This window comes from Montipora capricornis, chromosome 5, assembly GCF_036669925.1.
Source record: "Montipora capricornis isolate CH-2021 chromosome 5, ASM3666992v2, whole genome shotgun sequence".
In the NCBI taxonomy this organism is placed as follows: Eukaryota; Metazoa; Cnidaria; class Anthozoa; order Scleractinia; family Acroporidae; genus Montipora; species Montipora capricornis.
In genome coordinates, this window is record NC_090887.1 from 22,581,852 (window position 1) to 22,594,815 (window position 12,964).

The 12,964-nt window shown below is 37.7% G+C and overlaps 1 protein-coding gene and 1 long non-coding RNA gene across 2 annotated transcripts; one reads left to right on the forward strand and one right to left on the reverse strand.

Moving 5' to 3' along the window:
* Positions 1-742: 742 nt before the first annotated feature.
* LOC138049953 (uncharacterized) lies at positions 743-4,287 on the forward strand. The gene is made up of 2 exons (XR_011132495.1): positions 743-946; positions 3,850-4,287. It is a non-coding gene; the product is annotated as an uncharacterized lncRNA (long non-coding RNA).
* Positions 4,288-4,928: 641 nt separating this feature from the next.
* On the reverse strand, positions 4,929-12,186 carry LOC138049949 (uncharacterized). Its single transcript, XM_068896436.1, has 5 exons — positions 11,307-12,186; positions 9,166-9,321; positions 8,235-8,406; positions 7,538-7,676; positions 4,929-6,192 (listed from the first exon to the last, which is right to left on the reverse strand). The coding sequence occupies exons 1-5, from the start codon at positions 11,658-11,660 to the stop codon at positions 6,144-6,146; spliced, it is 870 nt and encodes a 289-aa protein (XP_068752537.1). The 5' UTR covers positions 11,661-12,186; the 3' UTR covers positions 4,929-6,143.
* Positions 12,187-12,964: the final 778 nt, after the last annotated feature.

Below are 12,964 nucleotides of genomic sequence, written 5' to 3' on the forward strand. Positions count from 1 at the left end.
GCGTTAATTGTTAATTTCAGTTTACAGCGTCCCCAATTAGTGCTCCAGCGATAGAGCGACTAGACACTTTCCTTTCCTTCAATACTTTATGTTAAACCCAAATCCAACCAGAAAAAGTTACCAGAGAATTTGCCATTTGGTTTTTGTCTTGTACAGAACATCACAGTTGGTAAAATATTAGAAACAAATCCGACCAAGTCCATTATTCGTCGCTTTTAAGATTCCTGATATTCATTTTTCACGGCTTGTGTTGTTTATCGAATTGACGTTCCTTTTTCGAGCTCATAAGGGTATATTTTGTTTAAAGAGCCAATGAAACACCATTCGCGTTGCATCAGCTTCGCCGCCATTGCTTGTACTGTGTCCACCGGATAAAATCTACCTGAATCTACGCATTTCCACTACGCCCTGAAACCTATCAAAGATACGCGCAGACGAATCTAGGCACAAAGACAATACTTAGTAGGCGAGTGACAGAAAACACCCTATTTCGCAACTTTTCTGATTACCGACAGAGGGAAAAAAACGGAGAAATTCTACTCGTTTTTCCACTGGATTGCCATATGGCAACCCATTAATAAACCTTGTCCGCACTTTGGCTTATCTCTGCATCACGGATATACTTAAGAGTTAAGAGGTAACTGGAGAGAAGAGGTGATTCTGGAACGGACGAAAAATAGACTTACGGTTACCGGCGTCAAACAGCAAGGAGACTCTTCGTGTTGTATAAGTGACCTAGATACTCGAGGTCGCATGGCCGCGTGGCGCTAGGAAGTTTCGTGTGATGTTACAGTAGCCTTACAGTGCACAATTATAATGTTTCGTTTGGCTAGTGCAGGAGGATCACCCGATAAGGCTACTCTAGACGAAGAAAGAAAGAAAAACAAGAAAAACGTATGGTTTATTGTAAAGGTTTTCGCTGCTTATGTGGCAGTTCTACGATTAGGTAAGCTTTATTCAGGGCATGACAAATAGATCAAAATCGATCATCGAAAACTTAGGCGATAAGTCGATAATTAGCAACTATTCACCGAAGTGGAGGTGGCTGGTGGTGGATATTTATCCACCACTAGCCACCGACACTGAGGCGAATAATTGTTTTAGTATTTGCTTAAACAGTGAGATAAAAAAGCACAAAAAGATGATTTTAACTTATTTATTCCTTCAAAGATTACAACATTTTCGGGTGCAAATTCCTCGCGAATTGCCGGGAGGTGAATATCAAGGATGTAGCCAATCGGCCCAAGCGTTCAATGCTATCCACTGTTTTAGGATATACTAAGGGCCTGTTTATATTGGCACAGGCGCCCCAAGCTCAGTGTGGGCAGGGCCCACAAAAAAATAAGGATTTGTATGGAAATCCCGATAAAAGGCTTAAGAAGATAACTATATGAAAAAATTCTCAATTAAAAAGCCTAACCTTATTGCCATTGTGGGTAGCTTCCGTCCTTTGGGTTATTTTCCAGATTCGACACGATTTGAGCCATTTTTCAATTTTGTGGTTTTCAACGGTATAATAAAATCCCAAGGCTGGAAACTAAATTCTCAGGTGCCACCAATTTGACTCAAATAATCCTTGATAAAATGTCCCCATGGTCACAATTCCACATAAGAATCAATTGACAAAGATTGAACTTTTATTTCAACCCACCATCAACACAATAGCAGTCCTGCGAGTGACCTCAGGCAGTAATATTGCAGGAAAACAGCTTTCGAAACACACGCTTCCACACCACATAGGCCACGGCTTTGACCCTTGATAACAAACTGAGCCTTACTGGGGTGGCAGACCGTAGTTTTGTCAACCACAAATTTCTTTATTTCCCTGGAAGCGTGCGTTTAGAAAGCTGTTTTCCTGCAATATTACTGCCTGAGGTCGCTCGCAGGACTGCTATTGTGTTGATGGTGGGTTGAGATGAAAGTTCAATCTTTGCCAATTGATTGTGATGTGGAATTATGACCGTGGGAGCATTTTATCTAGGAATATTTGACTCACATTGGTGGCCCCTGAGAATTTATTTTCAAGCCTTGGGATTTTATTAGAATCGTTGACAACCACGAAATTGAGAAATGGCTCAAATTGCGTTGGATCTGGAAAATAACCACACAGGAAGGAAGTTACCCACGTTGGCAATAAGGTTAGGCTTTTTAATTGAGAATTTTTCCATCTAATTATCTCCTCAAGCCTTTTATCGGGATTCCCATACTAATCGTTATATTTTCGTTGGCCATGTTCACACTGAGCTTGGGGCGCCTGTGATATAGGCAACCAGCCCGGTTAGGCAGGCTGGCCCGGTTTGCTGAGACCTCAGCTAATGACTATTTTCTTTGGTAAAATGTCAGTTCGTTTATATGAGAAGGCGGGTAGGTCCACTTGTCAAGATCCCAGTCTGAGCCACCAAGATCTCAGCAAGCCGGGCTGAAAAATTCTCGTATAAATGTAAAGGTCCAGCCTGGTTTACAGGGATGAAAAATTGTTAAATTTGCATGATCGAAGGATTATTTTTGCGTCTTTTGTTTTAAAATGCCATTCTGTACTTGCTAGAGCTAAAATAAACCTTCATTTTGAACCAAAACAAGAAACCTCACCAGTTACCCCTTGCTCTCCTCACATAAACAGGCCCTAATACTCGATATTTATTTTGTCAATAATTGTCAATTGACAAGTTGAATTTGTTGATAATCACAAGATTATCAGTCAGCAACGAAATTAATGGCAGTGTTCAAACACTTTCACAGTAAATCCATATTGAAATAAAGTTAAGTAAACAAACTGGGCAAACTGGTTTGTTACTGTGCGTAGAATCAAACATTAACCGTGATGGAAAGTGATTTAAAGTGTTTCGTTCATCTTCTATGAAAAATGTCGTTTTTGATGTTTTGGCACTTGTTGATTAAAAGCGATCAAAATGGAACTTCAACATCAAAAATCGATCCAATTCGATAATCAAAAGAAATCGCACAATCGATTTTTATCGATTTCCAATATTTGTCGATTGACAATGATCGAATTCAATCGACAACCATCGATTTTTATCAACTATCAAAGTTATCGATTTGTCATGACCTGCTTTATTCTTAAGAAGGGACTGTTCTTTCGCATATATATAATTATCTCATGTGCTTCCATAATGAAACAACTTGTTTTCTTTTGTGATACAAGGTGAAGATCTGAAGTGTATTTTTTAATATATCTGCTAAGTCTTAATTAGTACTGCAAGAGTCACTCAAAATTTCAAATTTGCACCCCCCTTGATTATATACATAGAAGGGTTGATTTTGAGTATTTGCAACCAGGGGTTTGCAGTTTTTCCTCAAATAGCCTCTGCCTCGAAATGAGTAACCCCTTCTTGCATTGCTATTGACGCATTTCTCAAGCACATTGTTGTTGAAAGAGCAAATGATGATCTCTGTTAAAAAAACGTTGTGGTCACCGCTAAAAGGCAACATTTGTCAGCAATCGGTGTCTCTGCTGCTGTTGTTATTGCATAGGCTAACCCTCATCATTTTCGTAAAAAAGTGGCAAAATTGCTGTCTATTTTCGTTAAAAGCGTTCATCAAATCATTGCAAAACCGATCATTTTCCAGCAAAATTTGGCCAAAAATTTCTGTGAAATTGGCTGTTTTTCCATGGGTTTGTCTCTGAAAACCCCACGAATTTTTTTTTTTTTTGCCAACCTATCAGAAGCCCTGTCTCATATCCAATGCATGCTCTTGGAATAATTATTGTTGATATTATTATTTATCAGATTTGAAACCAAGAGCTTGAAGGGTTGTGAAGCTTGGAAGGTTCATGAATGGTATACATTAAATATTAAATATAAATTATTATTTTTCTTTGGTTTTCAGTGCCATATGCCTACAAAGCTCTCAATGGATGAACTTTTCCGTCTCCTCCCTCAGGCAAATGCATCAATAATATTTGCTTCAAAACATTTTTTAGTTGTTCATGGATTGTCACTGATTTCCAGTCATGAAATTGCCTTGTCTTTGGTGTTGGATGCTGTTGTGTGGAACTTGTTACCATCTCCAAACCTAATGTAGATGTGAGACATTGTTTTCAGTGCAACCATTTTTTCTTAAACATAAATTAATTAATTTTTTTTTCATAGCTCACATAATCATTGTTGTAAACATCGTTTATTTGTATGTTTATCAAGAAGGACGTTAAGTGCTCATGTGAAAAAATGGTGCTTGGCTTCAGGAGTGAATGGTTGTAACCCTTTTACTTTGATAGTGAAAAATCTAATAAATTGGCAAAAGGCCTTTTGTTCAGCCTTTCCCAGATCACCCTAATTTCTGATTCAATTAGCTACTCATTCCAACATGCAACATTTAAAAAATAAGCAATGGATGAACTTTCAGACGAATGTCCTGATAAAAACACATTAAACAGAGCTTAAAAAGCATTGTCAACATTTGGAGAAAAAAAGACAGACTGTGTCGTAGAACCCGAACTGAAAGTTTCTGTCGCATTAGCGATGACTTTTGGTCTGTTATTTGCTCGCTCTATCACTAAATGTTTGGAAACATGAAGAACACATGATTTTAAAACTGATGGGCTTGATTATCAAAAAGCTTTTTGTGAATGTTGAGATTTAGGTTGGTCCAATAATGGCGTCTCCACTGACGTCTCACAGTGCATGCGCCGTCTTTTCGAAATTTTAAGCGGCAATTTTAAAATTATAAATATTGCAAATATTTTAATATAATATGCAAGAAAATTACAACAAACAATATTCCTCTTAACCCACACACCTTTTTTCAGTCCCAAAATTCGTCAGATTTTTATGTCTACAAAGTTTAAAAAGAATCATTAAACCCTTTCTTGGGGGGGGGGGGGGGGCATTGACAAGTAAAATCGTCTGACATTAGACAGAGTAAAATCTAAAAGTGTCACTCTTGGGCAGGAAATGGTTAAGCAGAAATAGATCTTCTGGGGTACTTTTTTAATTATATAAACTTTAAAAACACTTTCTCATCATGAGGCTTAAAAATACAGTTAAACCAATTTCTACAAACATGACAGAGACAAAATCAGCTAGTGATAAATACAATATGTACGCTAGACCAAGACCTAAATGTGGATGTCAGCAGTCTCATGAAATTGTACTGCAGTTGCACCCCCTTTTTTATAATTTAGGCTTTTAGTCAGAGTTACCAAGGGTCAATTCTTGGTACTTCTTGTTCACCTGGCCCAAGTGTTTAAACAATTGATAGCCCTATCTGCCAGATACGTGTAAATTACTATCCAGTGGATAAGTCATAGCAAAACCAATTGTGCTTTCCACTGGACAGTGATTTATCTGGTGGATATCGTTATCCACCTTGTGAACAACTGGGGCCAGATGTATGCAAGTCGTTGTTGAAGTAGTGTGTAATTTCAATATAACTCTCATTAAAAGCTGTGATAGAAGTAAGCGAAATTAATATAACTGAATGAAATTAAAGGTGTAAATCTAGTGTTTGTACAATAAAAAACCCACACAATAATAGACCAATTTTGATATATTAAAATTCAGTCCTAAACAAAAGACACGATCTTTAGGCTCTGGGGGAAGAAACTCAGGCAAATCCTTATATTTATTCCCCAGAGCCTTGTGTTGATGCCTTTTGTTTAGGACTAAATTTAGTATATTGAAATTGGTCTATTTTGTGGGTTTATTATTATTATCACCATCATCATCATCATCATCATCATCATCATACCCTGGTAAAAGTACTTTTTACTGTAAATGGGAATGTTTTCGTTATGGCTATTTGTCAGCAACTTCAATTTTAGTGACAAAAGTGACACCTTAGTTTTTAGTCAAACTCCTGTTACGAAATTTCTTATGATGAGAAAAGAGCATCATTTTTCATAGGTTATAAAAAATGTTATTCAAGTTGCTGTCGCAAACTACTGGTACAATATCTATCATTTCTTCAAAAGGGTTGGGATTGCAAGTGAATGCATGTGAAGCTTCAGGGACAGGGCTTTAGAATGTTAACAGCAACAGGCAAGCCTCTTTAATCTGTGCACTGTCTCTACATTACCCTGATCACAATATTTAGCATTGCTTCTTAATTTTAACATTTTCCTTGACTCAGTTATGCTTTTCAGAGAATCAAACAGGTAATGTTTTGTCCACAAAATGATGTCATCAGGTGCGGGAATGAAGGAATGCTACCCTGGCCTCATCATCCTTATCTCTGTAAAAGTTAGAAAATAGAATTAGGCAAATCAGTTCAAATTGAGAGTTAACATAATATTTTCTTAATTAGTACCGGTATATACGGTACTAAAACAGTGGAAAGCATTGAATGCGTGCACTGATTGGCTACTCAAACTCTGGAAATCCCATGGCTATTCACCTCCCAGCAATTCACACACAATTTGCACCTGAAATTGTTGCAATCTTTGCAAGAATAAATGAGTTAAAATCATCTTTTTGTGCTATATTATCTCACTGTTTTAGTATAATATTACGCTAAAAAAACTATTCACCTCAGTGTCGGTGGCTAGTGGTGAATATTTACGACCACTAGCCACCTCCACTTCAGTGAATAGTTGCTAACTATCCTGATCACATACAACAAACTTACCCTTTGCCTTTATGTGAAAAATTTTGAAAAAATGCTCAAAACATACTAGCTGCCTTGTAGCTGAGGACTGACATGGGCAGCAGATAGACAAAGAAAGAGATGGATGAACGGAAAGTTGGATGGATGGATTGAATAAGCAGGATCAGATATTCTTACAGCTCCAGTGAGGCCTCAAGCATTTTGAGCACAGAGATGTATTGGAAGAAAGTAAGGAGGAAAAGAAACATCAATCTTGATGTAAAAGCTCCAATTTCTCTGCCAATAATAATAATTTTATTATTACCCATAGTTTTCCGGATACAAAGCGCACTTGGTTATAAGAATAAAGATGCACCTTTAACTTTCAAACTTGATGGCATTTACGTCACAAACTGAAAGTCTCAAGATTGCAGTGTAAGTCAAGAAAAGTGGCAGAAGGAAGTTCAACTAGAATTTAGAGAAAACCTTTAAATCCTGCTGTTATTGGTACTTTCTTGGGGGTGTTTGAAGGCCATCTTACTGCCATCTTATGTTAAAGGATGGAATAGCCTGGAACCAGGCTCCGCATTTGGGTCGTGGCGAGCGAAGCGAGCCAAGCAGAGGTCTGCGGAAGGGAAGGAGTGCAATGTGCCGACTTTTTTTTCTCCACTATAACCCCAACTGCAGAGCCAACCTTGTTCCCAGGGTCTCAGTCTTCTCTGCCTTCATTGTGGTTGTGGAACGAGGTTGCTGCGGAGCCTGGTCCCAGGCTAAGGATTGAAGAATCATCCCTGCACGAGTTTTGTTGCAAGAAGATACTCGGCTATAAGACGCACCTTAAGTTTAGATCACATATGGGGCCAACAAGCAATTTCTTTGAGATATGCTGGGCCTTACAACCTAAAAACTACGGTTTGTCTTAGTCTTCATCACTACTTTCAGTGCTAACTTTGCTCACTGTAAATGGAAGAGAATATCTGGAAGTAAAACTTACTCTTTGTAAATAGCCATTTTGATTTTCTTTGCGTTGATTTTACCCCGTGTGGTGCACAAGTAAATCACTGCTACAATTGACATGGTCAGTAGAGCAGCTGAACCAACAACAACACCAATCCAATGTTTCTTCATTTGCTCTGTTAAACAAAGAAACGTTTAAGTATAACAAGACTTGCCAAGAGATACATCTGTTAAGGGTTATGCCCCCTTCCCCCTGGAATTATCAACTTAAGGTTACATGTAGATATGATGGAAACCAATATTATATCATTGTCACTTAATCTGGGAGCTGTGGTATTTCTGCCTTAAAGCCACACAGTTTGTGTACCTTACTGCATCTTCTTTTATTAGGGGCTGTGGAGTATGTTCGAAAGTAGGGGAGGGACTAGGTTTTGGCATGGGGCATGGATCATGGAAGTGTGTGGAGGGGGCAGAGGTTTAGGAGAACACAACACTGCAGGAAGAAAGTGGGGGGCTCAGCCCTTCCCTCTCTGCAGCCCTTGTGTATAGCTTTGCACTAGTTTGCTTATTTTAACAACTTGTCTTAGGTGTTGCCTTTCTTGTTAATTTGTGAAATTCCCTTTTGCTGAGATACAGGATGCCCAAATCAAGGGTTGGAAGATTAAAGCAGGAGAAAAACTTTGAACTAAATCCAATGCAGGTCTGAGTTTTTGTAAACGTTTTTACCAACAAACCTTTTAACACCTTCCATGGCACCTTATTGAAATGTACTCCACCCTTATTCTTCTTCATGAAGATGGCTTTTTCAACTCTCAAGGAGTTGTTTATGTTGTCTTTTATCTTTGTGAACTCGTTTATAAACTCTCCAGATGTTCCCCATGCACCAAACATCCACATTGGGTGGTCCTTTGAAACAAATAATAATTGTAGAGCCACTATGTTAAATCTTTTTTTACACTTATTGTTGGCTAAAAAGTTGCAACCACCCAGTTATCATACAACTGTCACGGGCAGATCCAGGATTTTTCTTAGGAGGGGGTGCACCCCTAAGGAATGAAATAGTGTTGCTGACTGATGTTTTTTTTTGGCAGAATACCAGTTGTAATAGAGAGCTGCAGGTCATCTACCCCTAGATCCCCCCTGACTGATGAAAACTTTCTAGTTTGCCATTGTACAGGTTCTTGGAATGGTTCTTACATGGTTCTAAGATGTTAAAACCTTGAACATCATGTGGAAAGTTCCTACCGGTACTCAGCAATTCCAAAGTGAAATAGATTTCTGAATACAATGTACCATGAAAAGACACAGTCGGCATATACAGGACCATAAATAAATAAAAAACTCGGCAATTAAGTTTCTGTTTTACCACTAATTGGAGTGTCAAAAGCTTATTTTGCACCACTTACAGTTGTTCAAGATTAAAAAATACTAAGACCAAACTGCTGTACAAATTTACAAAAATTATTAAATTATAATGAAACTTCATTACATTGGAAGGAACAAGACTGTATGAATACTATAAAAAGAAGGGAAAATGAGGAAAAATGAGGAAAAATAAATTCTCTTCTGCAAAACAAGTAAACAATAGAATTACCTAATGTCAAAATAACTACAGTTATATGTCGTTTTTCTGTACCTGGTTCCACAGCCAGGAATGTGACTTACCGTGATAGGCACATCCTGTGGGTCCCCTGTGTCAAGTTTTCTTTTGATGTGAATCACCTGAAGGCTTGAGTTCTCTGTAGAATTCTCTGCTATAACCTGGTAATTGTTTTTGTCATCTATCTCTAAATTCCCTGTCATTTTTATGGTATTCAAGTCCTGACAAGATACATGTATGTTTCAAAATTAGCCTTAAAATGCTTATAAAGAAGAGCGATAGGAAACGTGAGAAGTACACAAACAGATAATCACAAACACATGAACAGCAATAAAATTGTAAATTTTAGATTATTTGAACAGGGTTCGCACACTTTTTCAGACCAAAAATTCAAGGACTTTTCAAGGACTTTCAAGGGCCAAATTTTGAAATTTCAAGGACCTCTTTTTTATTTACGTCGACGAATTTACCCGTAGAAATGGTCTGACATTTTCCGTAACGAACATGCGTGAAAATAATGTATGTTTGTATGACATGACTTGAGTGGCTGATTATTTTCACTGAAGTTTTCAAAGATTAAAAATGCGGGCCTGAAAAAAATTCAAGGACTTTCAAGGACCAGGAATGAAGAGCAGAGATTTTCAAGGCCTTGAAAATGCACTCTCAAAATTCAAGGCTTTTCAAGACGCGTACAAACCCTGTTTGAAAGAAACTGGCTTTGTTCACATCAGTGAAAACAAAAAATTGTGATATAATATTTTGCTAGTGTGAAAAGTGAAAAGTTCAATGTCATGTTAGGAACAAACACTATGATGTAAGAAGAGCTAAAAACTTAATTCTTGTTTTCATGTTGGAGGTTTAACAAGACCTCAGCAACAATATCAGTGGAAGTCACCTTATGAATTAATTTTCTATTTCTTTTTTAATTAAAATAATCTGAATTTTATTTTTGGTACATAAAAGGTTTTTTAACGTCTGGATTCCCACAAATATTGAACAGTTCAGCAAGGGACATCTCTTTAGGTAGAACACCAGCAATGATGTCACAAAAATCACCAGGGAAAGTAAAAGTTCCTCATAAAACTATTAAAAGTCTTTCTAACACATTTTTACACAGGGACACTCAAAAGAAGTGCAAGGAGCTAAGTCTCCAAAACTTTCTTACAAAAAGAACACATATCATCTTTCAAAACAGTCCTATTTCATTTAGTTTTGAATTCATGTGAAGTACATGTGTCGAATTTAAGATCTTGCAGCTTTCACATATCGTTCCATAGCATTACCGAATGAGGAAGAAGAATAACTTGTTCCAAAGACTTTTCAGTTTGCTAAAACTCTCTCTTTTAATTCAGCTTTTTAGTGTAAATAAGTCAGAGAGCCTTTCTAAGCAAGCGTGTAGCTAGGATTTTTCAAAGTGAAAGTGACAATTTTAAGGATGAACAGTGAGTGTTGGGGGGGAAGACAAGCTTACAAAATAGCTTAAGATGAAGTGAGAGAGTGAGTTCCAGGTGACATAAATTCCTCTGTTCCAGTCTCACAGATATGGTTTGACTGTCACAAAGGGAGGTCCCCCCTGGCTATGCACCTGCTAAGGACATTAGGAAATAGTAATCCCTTGTTTTTTGTCTTGGTAACATAAAAGGATAAGTATTGTAAATGCACTTTGAAAGGAAGAGTGCCTCTTGTGGAGACATTTGATTGCTAACATGGTAATTGTCAACTCATCAATTCCATTTACAATATAAATTATTACGATATTTAACAGAGGACCAGAAATTTTTAAATTACTGTAGCCTGGAATTTAGCAACAACTTCAGTCTCGAGGGCTTAAAATAATGATCTGCGATAATCTTGGGGAGCTAAATTATCTGTTGGTGACACCGTCGATTCCAAGTCCTCCGTGTAACTTGGAGAAAAAGCAAAAATGAGTCAAATATTGTTGTAAAAAGCATTTTGAGAGGTATTCAAGTAGCGGCAAGCCGGTGATCTGCTTGACGATACTGCCTTAGTTTGGTACAATTCGCATAGAATTACTGATAACAAATACTCTTTTTAAGGCAAAGCATAGAACTGAGAGAAACGATCGATGCAGTACATTTGCATGGGATTGACTTACGAAATTATACATCGACGACACTTTGTAACAAGTTATAGATAAATAACTCGGTAACTACGTAAAATCAAAACTACTGAAAAAATATCTTACCAGTGTTTTCCTTTTGTGTGAGGGTGATGCCGATATCCAGGTAAGAACAAAATCTCCTTTAGTATCTTGGATGCTTCTTGGCTTCTCAGTGTTGTTCAACGGCATGAATCCAAAGAAGACCCAACCTTTTTCGTCAACTGTAACGTTCAAATTGAATTCAATGCACTCGGCATTTTGGTCAATGTTCCATTCTACTAGAAACTTGCCTTCACTCAAGTTGACTTTGTTTGTGATGAGGTTGTTTTGCTTGTCCGCCAGTTTATCTCGGTGTGATGAGTCAGCGATTAGCACAAAGTTAAAGATGCAATAAAATGTGCTTATGATCTTGGAGATGTTGAAATTTCGTCTACCCATGGCCGCGTAGGCTCATAAAGTTCTGTGTCACAGCTTGATGGCTCTTTTGCGAAAGCTTTGCGAAGAGATGACAAACAGCTCAACGTTGGTACCACGAAAACAAAACCCTAGAGGACGGAACTTAAATCGTTCTCAAAACCAACGTGGTCACGTCAATTTGACTGATTTTTCCTCAATATATTGGTTTTTCTTCCTTAAATGATTACCTGTAGGTATCTTCAAAATTTTGCAGAACGTGCTCTCAAATGCCGATTGCAAGTGAGTTCAAATGAATAAAATGCTCCGTTTCCTAGCACTTGTATTTGCAGCCAGACATGCAAGTTCAACAAGTGAGAAGCTTTCACATGCAAATTTATAAGAGAGTCCTTAATTTGAATATTACTGATAACAATTACGCAACTTTTGTATGTCATGACAATATTTAAGCAGTCGCGTTGCACGATTGAAGAGTCGCAGAAACATTTTACACACAAATTTCACTTTATGATAAAAGCGTTTCAATGCACGGGGTACCAGGCACGTGGTCGAAGTTGGCGTTCGTTTTTAAAAGGCCATATGGAAAATCAGGAATCCGGTATCGGAAACCGGGAAGTCTCTTTATGATAGTCCACTGACGTAAACGCTGAGGAAATAGAGAGAAAGTCACCGTAGTTTTCCATATACCCGTGAAATATGATTAGGGATGGCAAACTACTGATCGAAGTTGGCGTTCGTTTTTAAAAGGCCATATGGAAAATCAGGAATCCGGTATCGGAAACCGGGAAGTCTCTTTATGATAGTTCACTGACGTAAACGCTGAGGAAATAGAGAGAAAATCACCGTAGTTTTCCATATACCCGTGAAATATGATTAGGGATGGCAAACTACTGATCGAATGTAGGAAAACCATGTGTGCTAATGATTGGGGTAAAAAGAAGGGTATAATTTTCTGTTTCTGTTAATTGTATCCGTAATCTTACGTTTTCGAATGTGTGCCGCGCTTTACTTTAGAACTCTCAAACCAGTTTTAAAATAAACAGGTATAGTGTGGTAGTATTTACCAATAAAATTGGTAAAATCTCCATCTGAAAGCCAAAAGCTCCCAAGTGGTTAACTGGAAACGTCCGCGAAATCCACTTTATCAAGTGTATAGATACTCAGTTTCACAAGAAGACAACTTTAAGTTAACATTATCATGTTGATCCCTTGGGCTGTTAGCAAAGCACACCCTTGCTCAGCGTCACAACCACATTATAAATATAGTGGTGGTGTTACCCCTTGGGTATACCCAGCTCTAGCAACCCCAGAGTGATCTGTTATTTGAT